Source organism: Jaculus jaculus, chromosome 2, assembly GCF_020740685.1.
Source record: "Jaculus jaculus isolate mJacJac1 chromosome 2, mJacJac1.mat.Y.cur, whole genome shotgun sequence".
Lineage (NCBI taxonomy): Eukaryota > Metazoa > Chordata > Mammalia > Rodentia > Dipodidae > Jaculus > Jaculus jaculus.
Genome location: NC_059103.1, coordinates 173257916 through 173278470, shown reverse-complemented (window position 1 = coordinate 173278470; position 20555 = coordinate 173257916). Strand labels below are relative to the sequence as shown.

General features: G+C 38.7%; 1 protein-coding gene and 1 non-coding gene across 6 annotated transcripts in view; one reads left to right on the top strand and one right to left on the bottom strand.

Annotated features, from left to right (window-relative positions):
* Ubr5 (ubiquitin protein ligase E3 component n-recognin 5) overlaps window positions 1-20555 on the top strand; it is a 158411-nt gene that overhangs the window by 127330 nt on the left and 10526 nt on the right. For all 5 annotated transcript variants that reach the window (XM_045144166.1, XM_045144168.1, XM_045144167.1 and 2 more), the window contains 12 exons: window positions 132-362; window positions 844-917; window positions 2107-2279; window positions 2366-2479; window positions 3772-3992; window positions 6376-6496; window positions 6585-6683; window positions 10086-10329; window positions 12118-12229; window positions 13468-13612; window positions 14007-14137; window positions 17614-17674. In XM_045144166.1, the coding sequence (XP_045000101.1) occupies window positions 132-362; window positions 844-917; window positions 2107-2279; window positions 2366-2479; window positions 3772-3992; window positions 6376-6496; window positions 6585-6683; window positions 10086-10329; window positions 12118-12229; window positions 13468-13612; window positions 14007-14137; window positions 17614-17674 (1726 nt within the window). The remainder of the gene's footprint in view (window positions 1-131; window positions 363-843; window positions 918-2106; window positions 2280-2365; window positions 2480-3771; window positions 3993-6375; window positions 6497-6584; window positions 6684-10085; window positions 10330-12117; window positions 12230-13467; window positions 13613-14006; window positions 14138-17613; window positions 17675-20555) is intronic.
* On the bottom strand, window positions 15887-15988 carry LOC123459075. The gene has a single exon (XR_006636001.1). It is a non-coding gene; the product is annotated as a U6 spliceosomal RNA (small nuclear RNA).

Genomic DNA, 20555 nt, shown 5'->3' with positions numbered 1-20555 from the left:
ATAAGCAATAGTCGTGTTTCTAAAGTAGGGCACATAGGTTTAATGGGTATCAATAAATGTTCTCACTTAAGTATTTATGATAATTTAATTTGTTTTTTTGTAAACGCTTCCATTTCTTTTTGTTTCTATAGACGTGCCACGTTGCTTAGTGCCCGTCAGGGAATGATGTCTGCTCGAGGAGACTTCCTTAATTATGCCCTTTCTTTAATGAGATCTCATAATGATGAGCATTCTGATGTCCTTCCAGTTTTGGATGTTTGCTCATTGAAACATGTTGCGTATGTTTTTCAAGCCCTTATATATTGGATTAAAGCAATGAATCAACAAACAACGTTGGACACTCCTCAACTGGAACGCAAAAGGTATACCTGCCTTGAAATTGGTTTAAGAAATACTTGCTTGTTTAGAATTTGGAGTAAGAACAATGACATTTTTGAAAATGACAATGACATGTTTGAAAATGGACTTGACTTAATGTCCAGCCTTTAAGTGATTTTTTTTGTTTCTCTTGAGCCCATGTTGTTACAGTAATGTATTAGGTAGATGAGTTCACCATTACTCAGCTATATAATAGTGTTAGGTATAGATTGGATACCAAAGAAGTGACCTTTTCATCTTCTGCTTAGATTCCCTCTAACCTCTGGTCTTGTTCATATTGCACAAATATTTCATTTAAAATGACTTAGTTGAGTTGGAGGCACATACTTTGAATCCCAGCACTTGAGAGACTGAGGTATGAGAATCATTGTGAAGCCAGCCTGGGGTAGAGCAAGACCCTACCCCCCTCCCACATAAATAATAAATAGAATAAAATAAAGTGACTAACTTGTTTTTTTTTTAAAGGACGCGAGAACTTTTGGAACTGGGTATTGACAATGAAGATTCGGAACATGAAAATGATGACGACACCAATCAAAGTTAGTGCACAGAAAATCTACTAATCTACTTCAAGAAATGGCTGCCTCAGTATTTCCCCTTCAAGCTTTTTAGCTTCATTATTTTCTGTCTGGGTGGGAATTCCTCTTGTTTTCCTCTGTGTCCCATTTCTTACTCTTTCTGTCCTTTTCTTTATTCATCCTTACATTAAACATTCATAAATTAAGGATGAACTAAAGAAATGTTTTATTTTTTATCCTTATATTTCTCCCAGCCCTATATTTACCTTTACTTTAAGTGAAGTAAGTAGGTAATACATTTAAAAGTAAATTTTAGTAAGGCCCTGTTACTATTGATGCAAAATGGATTCAGTTAAGAAAATAGCTAGGTATGATAATGCATGCCTTTGATCCCAGCATTTGGGAGTCGGAGGTAGCAGCACCACTGTGAGTTCAAGGCCACCCTGAGACTACATTGAGAATTCTAGGTCAGCCTGTGCTAGAGTGAGACTAGTTCCTGAGTATAGAAAATTAAAGCAAACTAAAGAATTTCATCCTACAGTTTGGAAATGACACAATTTGAGGGTCTTCTAAAGCCAAATTGTAGTTTTCCGCTATCATTTCAATTGGGAGTTAAAGATTTTTACAATTAGGTTAAATAGTCAGCTTTTTCTCAACCACTATTTTTGTTGAGGGGAAGACAGCTCAGCTCACTTGCTACATTTTTGAGAACCCAACCATAGTTTACTTAGTTCCACAGCACACTAAGTACCACTAATTGTCTTCTCTTAGGGAAGAGTTGGGGCTGGTGTGCTGCTGGTATGCACATGCTTAGATTTCAGCTTCAGGTTACATCTTACAGTAATTACCAGTGAGTGCAGTCCTGAATAACACCTAGGAAGGGAGCTGCAGTCAGGCTTAAATTTCTATGTAAAGAGAATGATATCAGAAATCTTTATCCAGTTGCTGCTGTTTTTTTTTTTTTTTTTTTTTTTTTTTACATTTATTGTTGTAAGATATATGTACTTAGATTTTGAATTGCCAGCTCAATCAAAATTTGGTTTACTAATTTTTCTTTTGTGGTGCTGGAAGTCAAACTTTGGGTCTAGCTTGTGCTAACCTCTACCGCTGGAGCTACAGCCCTTCCCTTGTTGATTATGAGATAGAATCTTGAATTGAACAGATTAATATTATATTACACTTCTCTAATTTTTAATTTTTTTGTGTTTAGGTGCTACTTTGAATGATAAGGATGATGACACTCTTCCTGCAGAAACTGGCCAAAATCATCCATTTTTCCGACGTTCAGACTCTATGACATTCCTTGGGTGTATACCCCCAAATCCATTTGAAGTGCCTCTGGCTGAAGCTATTCCCTTGGCTGATCAGCCACATTTGTTACAGGTGAACTAAATAAGTTTAATATTTCTTTCCAATTAACTTTATTTTAAACTTTGAATATGACTAAAATATGTCTGTTAAAATTCCAGCCAAATGCTAGAAAGGAGGATCTTTTTGGCCGTCCAAGTCAGGGTCTTTATTCTTCATCTACCAATAGTGGCAAATGCTTAGTAGAAGTTACAATGGACAGAAACTGCCTTGAGGTAAGATAGTATTTACTAATGATAATATGTCTCAGCACTACATTAACTCAGAATATTTCCCCAAATAATATATGTCAGATATTGTTTCATTAGACATAACAAAGAAACTCCATTAAGCCAGGCATGGTGGTGCATGCCTTTAATCCCAGCACTCGGGAGGCAGAGGTAGGAAAATTGCCATGAGTTCAAGGCCACCCTGAAAATACAGAGTGAATTCCAGGTCAGCCTGAGGTAGAGTGAGATCCTACCTCAAAAGAGGAAAGTAAAAAAAAAAAATACAGTGTTGGCATAACTTGCTTTCCAGGCTACTTTTAATCCATAAAGTTGTTTATCAAGTGCTTTTATCGGTTCAGAAAGTTGATTAATATATGCAATTGAGGGGCTGGAGAGATCGGGTGTTTGCCTGCAAAGCCAAAGGATCCTGGTTCAATTCTCCAGGACCCACATAAGCCAGGTACACAAGGGGGCGCATGCATCAAGTTTATTTGCAGCAGCTGGATCCCCTGGCACCCATTCTCTCTCTCTCTCACACACACACACTCTCTCTCTCAGATAAATAAAACATATTTTAAAAAATACGTGCAATTGAAAATGTAAATTTTTAGGTATTGAAGAATGCTGTGCGTGTATGTAATTTTCCCTTAAGATTTTCTTTGACTTGCTAAATTAATTTGCATCAAGAAGGGCCAATGGTTCAAGATACTTGCTTGAATCAATTATATGAACAACATTAATAATGATGCCTAAGAAATTCTGTGTCTTTGCCAATATCTCAATCTTTATAATCATGTTGAAGAAAAAGCATTTTCACAAGAAATTGAGACTTTGAGAGAATGTAAGTTTCATGTAGGAATGCAAATTGTCATGCATATATTTAAGTGACAGATCTAGATTTCAGAATACAGGTATGATTTGAAAGCCTAATTTACACTGCATACTATTTTACATAAGAAAGCAGTAATATGTTAGAAAATGCAGTCATAAAGAAAATGTAATTGACTAGAATTCTTCAAGTTACGTGGTAAAGACGAATGAAATACTGATAATAATGAAAATATGAAAAAGGCTTAAGTATTATAAAGGTTGCTTTTAAAAATCATCTGATTCCTGCTCAGGCGAGTGTGCTGGAGTTGGTGGCCAGCCAGGGAACTCAGGGTGACTCCACAGTGAAAGCTCCAGAAAGAAAAACTTATGTACCATCCATATTATTTCTGTGGAGTTTTAACAGATTGGAAACACAATATATGTATTTCTTTACCTAATATATAACTTCTGAATGTAAAAACTCATAGGTTCTTCCAACTAAAATGTCTTATGCCGCCAATCTGAAAAACGTAATGAACATGCAAAATCGACAAAAAAAGGATGGGGAAGAACAGAATGTGTTGACAGAAGAAGCTGAAAGTTCAAAACCAGGACCATCTGCTCACGATTTAGCTGCACAACTAAAGAGTAGTTTATTAGCAGAAATAGGACTTACTGAAAGTGAAGGGCCACCTCTTACATCTTTCAGGTAAGAACTCAATGAAAGAAGTGTTCCTCTTGTATTGCTCAGTGGCCTAATACTTTTAAGATAAACTTTTGTTTAGAATTTTGCATGTAAGTAATACAATTAAATACTACTATTCAGTGATTTCATAATTTATTATCAGATATTTAAATATTAACATTGAATTTTCTGGATTGTGACTTAATTGATTTACATTCTTTTCACTTTATTCAATTTCTCACATTTTTTTTTAAACATAGCAACTTTCAACCTTTATCAGTTTGTTTTTATTTTTATTTATTTGTTTGACAGAGAAAGGGGGGGAGAGGAGAGGGGGGAATGGATGTACCAGGGCCATTGATTAATCAAATTAATCAAACTCCAGATGTGTGCGCACCCTCATGCATCTGGCTAACGTGGGTCCTGGGGAATCGAACCAGTGTCCTTTGGCTTTGCAGGCAAATGCCTTGACTGCTAAGCCATCCCTGCAGCCCCTTCGAACTATTTTTTTTTTTTTTTTTTTGAGGTAGGGTCTCACTCTAGCCCAGGCTGACCTGGAATTCACGATGTAGTTTCAGGGTGGCCTCGAACTCACGGTGATCCTCCTACCTCTGCCTCCCAAATGCTGGGATTAAAGGCGTGCGCCACCATGCCCGGCCCTTCGAACTATTTTTAATGCTTAACATGTACTTAAAATATATAGCCATATCAAACTGCTTATAGACTTCAACACCTTGGTACTGTAAGGAGTATAATCTGTGATAGGGATATGGCTCACAGATTAAAAGTGCAAACTTGCAAAGCCTGTTGGCCCCAGTTTGATTCCATAGTGCCCAGGTAAAGCCAGTTGCATAAAGTGGTGCATGGGTTGAGAGTTCATTTCCAGTGGCATGAAGTCCTGCTGTACCCATATTTATAGTGTTTCTCCTTCCTTCCCTTAATCCCTTCCCTTCCCCTTCCCCTCCCCTCCAAATTAAAAAGAGTAGATTTTTCTAGATTTCTTTTTAAGGTTGGGTCTCACTCTGGCTGACTTGGATCTCTGTAGTCCCAGGCTGGCCTCAAACTCATGCAATCCTACCTGTGGCTCCCGAGTGTTGGGATTAAAGGCATGCACTGTCATGCCCAGCTAATTTTCTAGATTTTTGACTCATACTTAACTTGGACTTCTTTCCCTGGATCTCAAATAATACTTTGTCAAAATTTGCAAGCATGGCCTGGCGTGATAGCACATGCCTTTAATCGCAGCACTTTGGAGGCAAAGGCAAGAGGATTGCCATGAGTTCAAGGCTACCCTGAGACTACATAGTGAGTTCCAGGTCAGCCTGGGCTAGAGTGAGACCCTACCTTGAAAAAAAGAAAGGGGGGAAGGAAGGAAGGAGAGGGAGGGAGGAGAGGGGAGAGGAAAGAAGAGAGAGATTTATTGACTGCTTTTATACATACATACACAACACACTCTAGAAGTACCAGATTTACTTCTGCTCACACAGCAGAAGCTCAGAAATACTCAGAAAAAGATAATCGGCTAGCATGTACTGTATGTGCATTGCATAACAACCATGTAAGGGAAGGAATCATTTGTATGCTGGAGTGGCCTAGACTTCCTAGAAGGAATATGATTGAATTTAGATGGTTAAGATGTGTAGAAACAGATTAGAAACAAGAATTAGAGGTAGGAAGTCATCTTGAGGAAGCCTTAGTAGTTCCAGCTAGGGAAGAAAAGAGCTGAAGTAGCAGTTTGCCTTAGATATTGATAAGACATGTGATGTGAAGAAGGTGGCTTGATTATTCCGGGGAATAGGGAGAAGATAACATTTGCATCTGGCTTACATGGGCACTAGGTAATCAAACCTGGGTCCTTAGGCTTCGCAGGCAAGCACCTTCACCCCTAAGCCATCCCTCCAGACCAGCCTTGGTTGTTTTGATCTGTTGACTGGGCTAGCCTCTCTTTGAGGCCCAGAAGATAACATTTGCTTCAATTCTGTGTAGCATGGAAATAAATGGAACTAATGAAAAAACAAGGGGAAACATCACTGTCTTAGAGCCATATTAAGCTTTATCCTTATTGAGTGAATTAAACATCAGTGATACAAGTATATGTTTTGAATATACTGGTTCATTAAGAAAGTTTAAGCTAGAGGGTATGTAAGAGGTAATGGATATTGGACTCTGAGGAGAGGATTGAAGGTAGCATGTGCTCTGAATATACTGAATACATATGTAGAGGATATCAGAAGCAAGTAGCTATGGGAATGTCCTTTTATAAGAGAAGATCTGATTTGAAACACTCAAGGCCTCAGGATATTGAAAGACTAAGTAAGTTAATATTAGTGGCCAAGGACTTGTGAATTTGGGAAATTGACTGACTTGTCTGTCTCCCCCACCCCCCAATCTTTTAAATTTCTTACAGACCACAGTGTAGCTTCATGGGAATGGTGATTTCCCATGATATGCTGCTGGGACGTTGGCGCCTTTCTTTAGAATTGTTTGGCAGGGTGTTCATGGAAGATGTTGGTGCAGAGCCTGGATCAGTACGTATTTTGTGCTCTTTAAATTGTACTAGGCCTAATAGACTATATGTCAGTGAATAATTTTTCTAATACTTTTTTTTCTTCAAAGATTCTAACCGAATTGGGTGGTTTTGAGGTAAAAGAGTCAAAATTCCGTAGAGAAATGGAAAAACTGAGAAACCAGCAGTCAAGAGATTTATCACTAGAGGTAAAGGTATTTAGATTTTTCTCATATCTATATCATTCAGTCCAATTTTATAGCACGCAAAATATCAGTAAATTTACTAAGGGGTTCGTAAAATTTCAGAATAGTGATTTTTCTCTGATAGTTGGTTCCTATCTTTTCACTTTACTGTGATCAGCTACTTTACAAGAAGTAACTTAAGGAAGGGAGGTTTTATTTCAGCTCACAGTTAAGGTTGCAGTCCGTCATGGCAGCAGGAGCTTAAGGCATTAATAACTGCCTCCACCCAGCTTACGTTGTCATTTATTTATTTATTTATTTATTTATTTATTTATTTGAGAGGGAGAAAGGAGAGAGAAAGAGCGAGCAAGAGAGTGCGTGAGCGTAGGCCAGGGCCCCCAGCCACTGTAAACGAACTCCAGACACATGCGTCCCCTTGTACATCTGGCTTATGTGAGTCCTGGGGAATCAAACCGGGATCCTCTGGCATTGCAGGCAAGCGCCTTAACTGCTAAGACATCTCTCCAGCCCCTAGTTTGTCCTTCTTATGTAGTTTGGGACCCCAGCTTGGAATGGAGCCACCTATAGTTAGGGTGGGTCCTTCCACCTTACTTAACCTAATCTAGAAAATCCCTGACAGACATTTCTAGAGATTTGTTTCCTTGGTAATTGTACATCCTGTATGTTGACAACAATTCCCTAGCGTCCTTTAAAATTACCAAATAATTTTAGCTAGCTATTTCCTTTAAAAAAAAAAAAAAGCCGGGCATGGTGGTGCACGCCTTTAATCCCAGCACTCGGGAGGCAGAGGTAGGAGGATTGCCATGAGTTTGAGGCCACCGTGAGACTCCATAGTGAATTCCAGGTCAGCCTGGGCTAAAGTGAGACCCTACCTCGAAAAACCAAAAAATAAAAATAAAATAAAGTTTTACCATGTGTACATAAATTAACCATTCTTATGTATTTCATTTAGATTATTACTAATGCTCATTTTGTTTCTTCTTTGACTAGTTTGAGTCCTTTTTTGGCCCCTTGGCCTTTTTAGACATTATCCCCAGTAATTTTCTTAGTTATTTTCTGGTATGTTCCGTGAGCATTTCTATCACAGGCCTTAAGTCAGCCATTTCTTCATGAAATTATATTTGAGGCTGAAAATTGGTTCCTGGACCTGAGAAGATGGCTCAGTGGTTAAAGGCACTTGCTTGCAAAGCCTGCTGACCTGGGTTCAACTGCTTATTAGCCACATGGAACCAGACACACAAAGTGGCACATGCATTTGGAGTTTGTTTGCAGTGACAAGAAGCCCCAGCACATGCCCATTCTCTCCTCCCCTGCCACCAAATAAAAACATAAATAAATATTATGTTTGTTTTTCTAGATAGGGCTTTGCTCCAGACTAGCTTACCTGGAATTCACTATATAGTCTCAGGGTGGCCTTGAACTGGTGATCCACCTACCTCTGGCTCCCAAGTGCTGGGATTAAAGGGGTGTGCCACCACACCCAGCAATAAATACAGTTTTTTAAATAATTTTTTTGTGGTAGGTTTCACTCTAGCCCATGCTGACCTAGAATTCACTATGTAGTTTCAGGGTGGCCTCAAACTCACGGTAATCCTCCTATCTCCGCCTCCTGAGTGCTGGGATTAAAGGCGTGCACTACCATATCCAGCTTGTTCTTTTTTTTTTTTTTTTAACCTATTTGCTCTTCGTCTGCAAGCACTATGTATTTTATTTCATTTTATTTTTTTACATTAAATTGTATATTCTACAGATACAAGTCATAGTATTATATAGAGAGAAGTTTCACCTTTCATACATGCTTAGTGTACTATATTTTATGCTTGTTGATGGTGGTGTTTGTATCTGTGGGATGCACGTATTTGGTATGTGTATGTACATGTGCAATATGTGTGTGTACTTGGGAGGCCAGAAGTCAATGTATGTATCTTTCTCACTTGCTCTCTAACTTACTTATTGAGACAGGATCTCTTGCTAAACCTGGAGCTAACCAACTGGGCTAACCTTGCTAGTCAGCACGCCCTGTGGACTCTGGGATTATAAGCGAGCTGCCACACCTGGCATTTACATGGGTGTTGGGGATCTGAACTCCAGTGTTCATGCTTGCACAGCAAACACTTTATTGTCATCTCCCAGCCCTTTAAAGTAAAGCAAATTCTGTATTAACTAGGCAACCAAGTTTGGCTCCCCCCCCCCCCCCCCAGTATTTTGCTGTTGTAGCTAATAGTATAATGAACAGCCTTGTTTATATTTCTCATATTTAAGAAAGATTTCTGAGACATAGTATTGCTGGGTCAAAGAGCATGTACATCTGTCTATTGAAGAGAGTTTATTTTTGTTTCTTACAGGTTTCAGTAGGCAACCTGTTCAGGTCCCTTTTCTGCTAATGGAATGAGTTGTAGTTCTTTTCTTCACTAACATTGTTTGCTTACCTTTAATAAAAGAGCACATACATGATAGTTTCCCCAGATATCTGCAACTTTTCTTACATATTGGTTATATATTTCTCTCTATCAGTATGAGAATGCCTGATTTCCTTATAGTTGTTGCTGTCAGTTTTTTCTCAAGGTTTTATATTTTGGTTAATCTTGTAATTAATCTTTGTGGTTTTTTTTTTTTTTTGCATGTGTATGTATGTGGTATATACATGCACATGGAGGCCAGAAGATAATATTGGGTGTCCTCCTCTTTTTGTCCATCTACCTGGTTCCTTAAGTTTCTCACTGAATTTGCAGCTGTTGTTTTCAGTCATACTGCCTGACCAGTGAGCACCAGCAGTTTCTCCAGTCTCTACTTCACATAGGACTGGTTTTACAGATAGGCATCACTATGCCCAGTGTAGGTGCAATGTCCATTCTATTTTCCAGTGAACCTGTAATATATTAGGCCCCCCCTTTTTTTTTTTTGCTTTATGCACATTTTAGAAGTTCCTGACAGCATCTTAGGTGGGTGATATGCACTTATTCATGAATATCTTGTCTGTGGTAGAACCTGAAATACTTTGCCCAGCTTGTCATTTTAGTACACTTTTATCTTATTTGTAGTTGGGCATGATGGTGTAGGAAGATCATGATTTTCAAACCTGCTTAGGCAACAGATAAATTTCAGGCCAGTCTGGATTAGAGTAACAGTATCTCTCAAAAGAGCAAGAAAAGAAGTTTCTATCTTTGATGCAGTTATAATATTATTTTCTGTAGAGCTTTGAAAGAAAGTGCTTAGATTGAGTTGAACTCCTGTAGCCCAAATTAATGAATATGGGACATTCTGTTTTGCTTGGAATGTTAGAACCCCACTTTTATTGTATTTAAACTACTAAGGAAAAGGTAAGGTTTTATTTGTAGATTTTATGCAGAATGAGTCACCATGGCTCCTAGCACTGACTGCCTACTTGTCCATGTGTTTTCCTAGGTTGATCGGGATCGGGATCTTCTCATTCAGCAGACTATGAGGCAGCTTAATAATCATTTTGGCAGAAGATGTGCTACTACACCAATGGCTGTCCACAGAGTAAAAGTCACTTTTAAGGATGAACCAGGAGAGGGTAGTGGTGTAGCAAGAAGCTTTTACACAGCCATTGCACAAGCATTTTTGTCAAATGAAAAACTGCCAAATCTCGAGTGTATCCAAAATGCCAACAAAGGTACCCACACCAGTAAGTACAAATAACAAAAATCATAGATTATCTTGATTGTATGCCCCTATAGTAGAAGAACTGTAGTATACATTTATATTTGTGTGTGATTTTATTATAGAGTGTGATTTAATTCTGATTAGGCCACCCTAATTGTTTTAAGTTTGCTTTTTACTATCATTTTTATTTTGGCAAAAGTTTGTGTTTTTCTCATCTTGTTAATTTGTTTAGAAGGTGATATGTAAGGCATATGATAGAGATTTTGTGGAGGTGGGGTAGAAGAGGGGGAAGAAAGGATGGGAGGAGATTATCATCATGGCACATCCTGTGTAAGTTGTCAATAAAAAGTTAACTAAAAGTTTAGTGAGCAAATTGGAGTACTTTCTTTACTCTTGTATTGATAAACATTTGAATGGAAAATGCTATAACTACATCAGTATCCTTAGACTATTTTAATTTTAGCAGGAATTTTCCTCCCTTTTCAAGTTAAGAATATTAATACCCCTCATTATGATCCAGCACTTTAGGGTTAGGGGTCTTAACTAATTTCCAAGATTATAATTAGTAATATTAAAACTTTATGAATATCTCCAGAACCTTAGGAGATAAATGATGATGAATGTCAAGTCAGGTCAGAAGATTTTGAGCCTTGTAAGTAAGTGGATATAGTAAAGGCTACATCTCTTACCTTTTTTCATTAACTGAAATTTAAACATAAGTTACTTTTTGCTTCTATATAAGCTCTATAAACAACCACCACAGATGCTAAATAAGCTGCAAGAAAAACAGAAAGTAAAAAATCATGGTGAGAGTTCCCCAGTCTCTGATGCTCACTTTTATCACTCAGCTTCTTATATCTTATATTAGCAGATTTGAATGAAGAGATCTAAGTAGTCCATAACATTTCAGGAAGTAGCTTTCGTAAACACTTTCAATATACCATATGCAGGTTTGGGCCTAGGAACTTTAAAATAATAATAGCTAATATTCTGATGGCCTTTAATGGTTCATACCCCACAATTAAGAATTGAGAAGGGGGATGGGGTATGGCTCAGTGATTAAGAACACTTGCTACATAATATGAGGGCCTCTTGGGCTGGAGAATTAAGTTCAGCTCCTCAGAACCCATGTAGAAAGCTGGGCTTGGTCATACATATCTGTAACTCCAGCTTGTGGGGAGCAGAGACCAGGGGATTGCTGGGGCTTACTGGTAGACATCAGTTCAGGATTGAGGAAAAGACCCTGCCCCAAGGAAATATGTGGATAAGAGGAAGACACCCGAAGTCCCCTGGCTTCCACAAGCATCACAGCACAAACATACTTGACACGTATAAAGAAAAAGAAAAAAGTACCCAGCACCGAGGAAGCAGAGGTAGGAGGATCACTGTAAGTTTGAGGCTATCATGGGAGTACATAGTGAGCATGAGTCGGCGTGAGCTCTAGCTGAGAACAACAATAACAAGAATTGAGAAGGAATGTATATGATTTGAACTAATTAAAGAATCTCAGCATAACTTATAGTAACATTAAATATCTCTAGTTGCTGTGTATTATTTCACAGTTTGAACATGACAAGGGGAAAATACATTTGGGGACAAAGTGAATAATCCCTGATGTGTCTGGTATATTTTATCTATACCTCACTGGCAGTCCTCAAACCTAAGGAAGGATAGAATGGAACAAGCAGTACAGATATGAGGAAGATCTTTTGAACTGTCATGTCTGACTCATTTCTTTACAGTGACTGAAATTTAAAGGTAGCCACCTTTGCATTTATCTAAGTAAGCTGTGTTTAATCTTTTCTTTTAGATTTAATGCAGAGGTTAAGGAACCGAGGAGAGAGAGATCGGGAAAGGGAAAGAGAAAGAGAAATGAGGAGAAGTAGTGGCTTGCGAGCAGGTTCTCGGAGAGACCGAGATAGGTAAGATAAATTGTATTTTATATCAAATTCCAGCATTTTGGACAGGTAGGGTGAAGGTTTGTACAATAAAGAACCTTACTTTGACTAAATGACACATTATTGGACTTATGTATGATAGCTACAAATAGTAGTAACAACTGTTACTAAAAAAAAGTTTTACTTTTTAAACCCAGAGGCAGGTGAAATTACATTATCTCTTATTTATCTACTTAAATTCCTAGTTGATTTTTTTTTTTTTTTTTGAAACGGTCTCCTAGCCTGGGCTGACCTGGAACTCAATGTGTAGCCCAAGCTGACCTCAAACTCACAGCTGTCATCCTGTCCCCACCTCCCAAGTGCTGGGATTAAAGGCATGCACCACGACATCTGGCCTAATTGACATTTTATTACCATTATGTTATTCTTACTTTAATTTTTGGTTTTTCAAGGTAGGGTTTCATTCTAGCCCAGGCTGATCTGGCATTCACTGTGTAGTCTCAGGTTGGCCTTGAGCTCATGGCGATCCTCCTACCTTGGCCTCTCGAGTGCTGGAATTAAAGGCGTGCTTCACTATATTGGGCTAATTTTTAAAAAATATTTTATCTTCTTTATTTGAGAGAGAGAAAGAGAAATAGGCAGGTATAAAGGGAGGAGGGAAGAGAGAAAATGGGCACACCAGGGCCTCACGTAAATGAACTCCTAGTGCATCTGTCTGTCTTTAATTTGTCTTAATATCTTAATATCTTAATTGTGGCCAACTTTGTTAACATCTAATTTTTCTCATATCTGAATGACTTACATTTTTCCCTAAAATGTCCAGGAATTTTGTGTAGTCTCCTTTTTAAATATTTTATTAGAGAGAGAATGGTTGTCCCTGGGCCTCTAGCCACTATAAATGAACTCCAAATGCATGTGCTGCCTTGTGCATCTGGCTTATATAGGTACTGGGGAATTGAATCTGGGTCCTTAGGCTTAGCAGACAAACACCTTAACCACTAAGCTGTCTCTCTAGCCCCTGGGTAGTATCTTAGTTTCCAGTATTTTAATTTTCTGTTATTGAGTATCAAATTATACATTACAAATAGATTTTCAGTGACAAAATCTAGATAATCCTTATTTCTCTCAAACATCATTTATTTAGACATATCTTTTGGGCATAATACATACACTCTGGTTTTCTAATTTGGTTCTAGTTGTACTGATTATTTTTACCTTTTAGTCAAAGGAAATGGAGTCATAAAAGCTTTCTTCTGTCACAGAGACTTCAGAAGACAGCTTTCTATTGATACCCGGCCCTTCAGACCTGCCTCTGAGGGGAATCCTAGTGATGATCCTGACCCTCTGCCAGCACACCGCCAGGCACTTGGAGAGAGGCTTTATCCCCGCGTACAAGCAATGCAACCCGTGAGTACTGTGCATATAACTACTGTTCTCCTGGATGGCAACCTTTTGCTTTTGAATTAAAATGATTTTTAAAAATTTTAAATATTTTTCAAACTTGATTTGAGAGAGACAGAAAGAGGCAGATACAGAGAGTGAGAGAATGGGCACGCCAAGGCCTCCAGCCACTGCAAACAAACTCCAGACGTGTGTCATCTTGTGCATCTGGCTTATGTGGGTGCTGGGGAATTGAACTTAGTCCTTAGGCTTTGCAGGCAAGCACTTTAACTGTTAAGCCATCTCTCCAACCCAAGAATTGCTTTTTATATTCAAGTTTCTTATATTTCTCTATCTTCTTTTTGGTTGTAGCTTTTAACAAGGAGAATTAAGCAAGTAACTATTTATTTTTCACTTATAGGCATTTGCAAGTAAAATCACTGGCATGCTGTTGGAATTATCCCCAGCTCAGCTGCTTCTCCTTCTAGCAAGTGAAGATTCTTTAAGAGCTAGAGTAGATGAGGCCATGGAACTAATTATTGCACATGGACGGTAAAGTGTGAAACTGGGACTGTATTTCAGTTTAAGCGTTACCTGCTGCTGCTGCTTTTTTTTTTTCTTTCAGCTTTTATGTGCTACTGTATCTTAAAGATTATGCCATAGAGTACAATACTTCAAATGGTTTTTTAAAAGATATTTCTGGGCCGGGCATGGTGGGACACACCTTTAACCCTAGCACTCAGGAGGCAGAGGTAGGAGGGTTGCTGAGAGTTTGAGGCCAGCCTGAGACTACATAGTGAATTCCAGGTCAGCCTGAGCTAGAGTGAGACCCTACCTAGAAAAACCAAAATAAATAAATAAAATATTTTTTTTTTATTCATCTATTTGCAAGCAGAGATAGATATGGAATGGGTGAACCAGGGTCTCTAGCCTCTGCAAACAAAACGAACTCCATATGCATGTACCACTTTGTGCATCTGTTTTTACACAAGTACTGGGGAATCAAACCTGGGTCATTAGGTTTTGCAAGCAGGTGCCTTAACTGCTGAGCCTTCCCCCTGCCCATAAGTGTGATAGCTAAATTGTTCATGTTTTATTAGTTATAAAAGAGATGTCTTACTGTGTGGCCCAAGCTGGCTTTGAACTCATGACTTACTGGCTCACCTTCCTGAATGCTGGAATTTATAGCTACTACATCTGATTTAGAAATCGTGTGAAAGAAGTAGATCTCAAATTTTTCATCATAATACCTTTGGCAAGAAGCCATATTACACTTAAAAGAATTTTGTGAGTATATGTCCTAACTTCTTGCCATAAGTATGCAATTTTTATTATTTTTAGTTTTATATTTTTTGGTTTTTCAAGATAGGGTCTCACTGTGGTCCAGGCTGACCTGGAATTCATTGTGGAGTCTCAGGCTGGCCTCGAACCCACAGTAATCCTCCTACCTCTGCCGCCTGAGTGCTGGGATTAAAGGCATGTGCCACCACACCCGGCTTAAGTATGCAATTTCTTTTAGGCTTCCAGATTCAGTTTTGATTTTTGTACTGTAAAATATATTTGTTTGAATATAAAATCTAAAAGCCCCTCTTTTGTAAAAGTGACAAATAAAAGTGACATTAGAAAGATAAGTTATGCCAAGGCTTGGCGTGGTGGTGCACTCCTTTAATCCCAGGCTGATGTAGGAGGATTGCCATGAGTTCCAGGCCACCCTGAGACTATATAGTGAATTCTAGGGCATCCTGGGCTAGAGCAAGACCCTACCTCAAAAACAAAAAAAAAACTTACAAAAAGAAATAAGAAAGATAAGCCATACTTAATGGCTTCTATCTTGAGCCAACTTTGAAGCATAGGGGAGTGGAGAGTGCAGACTATGTATGGTAAGCAATGTGATGTGTGTGTAGTGTATGCACAAAGTATGTACAGATGTGCAAACCATGCATACGTGGGTGCAGAGGCTAGGGGAGAAGGTTGAGTGTCCTTTTGCTTGTCTATGTCTTTGAGATGAGACAGTCTCTCTCACCCAACACGATGATTTTTACTGCTTTTTTCAGTCAGCATGACCAGCAATTTTCCAGTTTCTACCATCCTGCTGGACTGGGGTTAGATGTATGGCCACATCCAGCTGTTTTCCTGGGTGCTAGGAAATCAAACTTGGCCAATCTTCAGCTTTCCTGCTCCAGCAGCAAGCACTTAATCGCTGAGCCACTTTGCCAGCTCCAAATACAGACTATTTTAAATGAAAATTCTGAGTGCTGAGGACCCCATATGTGTCTACGTACAACCACTGAGACCTCAGACAGAATTTTCTGTTGTTTCTTCCTAACCACAATTTTGGGCAGGGCCATGCTAATCTTCTCTGTATCGTTCTAGTTTGAGTATATGTGTTGCCAAAGCAATCACCCTAATCATGATTTTGAATCAGAAATGAGATTAGATATTGTCCTGGAGGTAGTATGAGCAAGTAGGCTGAGCACTTGGAACTAAATGGCCACTTCCAAAGTCTTTGAATGTACCAAGTCTTTGAACTTGAAGTGGCCTTGAATTTGTGATGTAGTACTGGCTCGTAAGTGCTGGAATTGCAGACATATGCCATTATCCCCAGCTAGTGAATTTTCAAATGTGTATTATTGGATGTTTATTCTCCAGAACTACATTAGACTAATACATGCCCCATAAATGCATTCATAGTTTATTTTCTTTGCTGTTACTACTGCTATTCTTTTCTAAGCCTTTTTTCTTTATTTCTCTGTATTGTTCCTGGAGCTGATATACTCCACTGATAAGAGCTTAGCCTGTTATAGAAAAAGTTGAGATGAATGAAAGTTTTTGGATAAATTTTTGTATGTAAATATTGCTAATTTAGTAGTATATGCTATTGAGTTCAACTAACATACTATAAAATGCTTTTTAGTAGTAATTTAGTAATTCTATTAGGAATTCTACAACATATAATTACTCTAGAAAATTTGATGACTATTAATTGCTTCCTGAGTTTTTTGTTGTTGTTTTTGTTTTGTTTTTGCTTCTTCTATTACACTTCTTTTGGGCTGAAGTTCTAGAGCCGTAATAAAGACTGCATATATTTTGTCTTAAATCATGGAGCCTTTAGCACTATTTGAATTATAGATGTAGCACTATTTGAATTATAGATGTGGAGTGCTTTTGTTTGTTTTTGAAAAAGGGGCCTCATATAGCCTATGCTGCCTTTGAACTTGCAAGTTTAGTGCAGGATCCCAAGTGTTGGGATTGTAGGCATGTGTCTCCATCCCTAGCAAGTAGGCTTTAAATATATGAATTACTGGGCTGGAAAGATGATTCAGTGGTTAAAGGCATTTGCTTACAAAGCCTGCAGACTACATTCAGTTCCTCAGGATCTATGTAAAGCCATAGGCATAAAAAGTGGTGCATGTAGCCAGGTTGTGGTGGTGTACACCTTTAATCCCAGCACTTGGGAGGCACAGGTAGTAGGATCATTGAGTTCGAGGCTGAGACTACATAGTGAATTCTGGGTTAACCTCGGCTAGAGTGAAACCCTGCCTTGGAAAAAAAAAAGTGGTGCATGCATCTGGAGTTCAGTTGCAGTGGTAGGAGACCCTGGTGTGCCTATTTACTGCACCCCCTTTCCCCCATGCGCATTTTTATTCTCTCTCCTCACTGCTTACAGATAAATTAAAATATTTTAAAAGTATACTTATTATTATTATTATTTTTTTTTTTTTTTTTTTGAGGTAGGGTCTCACTCTGGTCCAGGCTGACCTGGAATTAACTCTGTCATCTCAGGGTGGCCTTGAACTCATGGCAATCCTCCTACCTCTGCCTCCCGAGTGCTGGGATTAAAGGTGTGCGCCACCACGCCCGGCCAAAAGTATACTTATTATTGACATCTGCTCCCCAGAACTGCATTAGGACTAGTACATGTCCTGAATATTTGAGGACTTCAAATTTAAATATTAGTGTGTGTTTTTCATACTAAATTCTACCCATTTCAATTATCTGCGAAATGAAAGGTTTTTGTTTGTTTTTAGGGAAAATGGTGCTGATAGTATCTTGGATCTTGGATTATTAGACTCCACAGAAAAGGTACAGGTAAGGGATTTTCTTTACAATATATATAATTACTTAGAGTTTAAGTGATAAGCCAAAAAAGTGGAGCGGGAAGCAAGACTTGGGAAGGAGCTTTATAAATAGAATGAATGATTACAGAAAGAGAAGTAAAGTTAAGATATGTGGTTACCAGGCTGGAGAGATGGCTTAGTGGTTAAGGCACTTACCTGCAAAGCCTAAGGACTCAGGTTTGATTTCCCAGACCCACATAAGCTAGATGTGCAAGGTGGCACATGCATCTGGAGTTGCTGGAAGAGGGTGGAGGACCTGGTGTGTCTATTCTCTCCCCACCCCTACTTTCTGTCTCTCCCTCATGTAAATAAACAAAAAATATTTTTAGCACGGTTTGGTGGCCCACACCTTTAATCCTAGCACTTAGGAGGCAGAGGTAGGATCACCGTTAGTGTGAAATTACATAGTAAATTTCAGGTCAGCCTGGACTAGAGTGAAACCCTACCTCAAACAAAAAACCCAAACAAATAAACAAAAAATGTTTTTAAAAAAGATATATGGTTATCATTCAAAGAATCAAATAATAAGATTGTTTGGCTCAGTGTGCCCAGCCACTGGCTACTTGTTTGAGTATAGACTGAATCATGCTTTAGTTTAGAGATACCATGATGCTGTTAACCAGTACTATAGGACAATTCTTTCAGCCCCATTCCTCCAGGAAGTAATTGGTGCCAAAGGTGTAATGAAAACACAATATATCTATGGTATGGTATAGAGTAGAGTCTCTTTGGGCATAATATATTTCATTCTGAAGTTACCAGTACGTGCCAAGGGAAGCAAATCCACTAAAATCTTGTCTTTCACTGTCTACACAAAATAGGGGACTGGGGAGATGACTCAGCCTGTGAAGGTACTTGCATAAAGCCTGCCAGCATGGGTTCATTTCCTCATCCCCACATAAATCCAGAAGCACAAAGTAACACTTGCGTCCAAAGTTCATATGTAGCAACAAGAGGCCCTGGCACACCCATATGTTCATATTCTCTCTCTCTCTCTCTCTTTCTCAATTTTTAAAAATACATTTGGAATTACCTGTGAATTCTGAAAAACTAAACGGTAGTACACAGTGATTGAAAAGGCAAGTCAGAACTTGGAAAAATGACCTGTGTGGCATCTTTTCAGGGAGGAGGGTTAAACTGGTCCATGTTACTTAATCTTACTGAAGATAGCAAAGCCTTTGATAGTGAATTTGTGTGTGTGTGTGTGTGTGTGTGTGCTCACGTGCATGCATGCATGCTGCCCAAGTCTGAGATTATGTGAGTGATGCACATGCAGGACACACCCATGTAGCAAGTTTGAGGCTTTGAAACTTAAATGGCATTGAAATTTCTGAACTGCTGAAGCAGTGCTCTCTCCCATGAGAGGGTTAGTTTGTAGTAATTTCATACAACCTGCAGAAGACAGCCACATGTTGCCGGGATAAACTTCCAGAGCAAGCACAGTTACTGGAGGAAGGGAATGACTTGAAGCAGGGGAAGATCCGTAACGGCAGAAGCCGCCAGACTGCTTTCATAGGGCCGAGAAAGAATAGTCACAAGCCACCACCAAAAAGCAAGCGTGCACACGTCAGGAAACTCCAGCTGAAGCTCAAGCCCTCTGCATGTCTTTAGACTGGAATTCCCAATCCTACCTTAGGGCTGGACTCTAGGATTCACCCACAGTGAAACCACCTCCAGCCAGGTGGCGACACATCTAAATTACAAACTTTAATAAAATCCTGCATATATTGGGGGCCATCCAGTCAAACTCCCACACAACCAAACATTGCATAGTTTAATATTCAGAGTGTCCAAGATACAAACCCTCAGAGGCTCGAGCACTACTCAACCAGGAGAGACTGACCAGTTCTCCTGGTAAAGGAGCTGTAGATGGTAATACGAAGATGAGCACTTGTAGGAATTCTCAGACTTTGCAAGATCTGTATCTCTGAGATGAGTGGAAGAAGAGTGTTCTCAACAAAGAGATGGGAACTTGATAAGAGATAGCCAAAGAAATTAGAAGTGCAGTCTCTGAAAGAAAAACTATTTCATGGATTAGGCGAATAAGAGAATGGCAATAACAAAATAGAGAAAAGATTTTAAAACAACTGTCAGTTTCAGGGCTTGTGAGACATTCTTAAAAGATCTAATGACAGCATTATTTTTGCAGTGTTCAGAAGGATAGGAGGAAGAAGTTGCTATAGGAAAAAAAAAAACATTTGAAGAAATAAGACTGAAAAATGAATTTGGTATTGGATGTTGATTTATAAATTCAACATCAAGCTGAAAGAAAACTTTGTCCAAGCATGTTATAGTCAAACTGTGGTAAAGAGGTGAATTAGCCTTTCACTCTCCTATAAAGGAGGATTTGAGTGGATGAGAAATTTCGTCTTGTTTTAGGTGCAAGCCCCCATTGGGTTATCTTGTCAAGGTAGGCGTAGCTTTTCTGTCTTTTTTAATTGAGTTCATCTGCTGGCAAGACCAAGATGTGAACAGCCTACAGGAGGATTACAATTTTGAATCACCTAGATGAAGATGGATCTTTTTACTTAGCAACCAAAACATTAAAGCAAAAGACTTTCTAGAATCACCAAACAAATTGATGTTTAAGGGTCCCACTGAAGGGAGGAAATGCAAATTAGTCTAAAATAATCTTTACACATAACTTGACCAAATCTTTTCTTCCATCACCAAATGGTGCAACAACAATAATAATATAATCATAAATGATTTTTATTTTAATAACATGTTAAGGCAATATGTACATGTATGTATTGTAGTTCTGAAAAGGTGAGTTAAAGGTTTATCTTTAGCCCCAGGTTTGATTCCCTAGGACCCACATAAGCCAGATGTACAAGGGGCACATGTGTCTG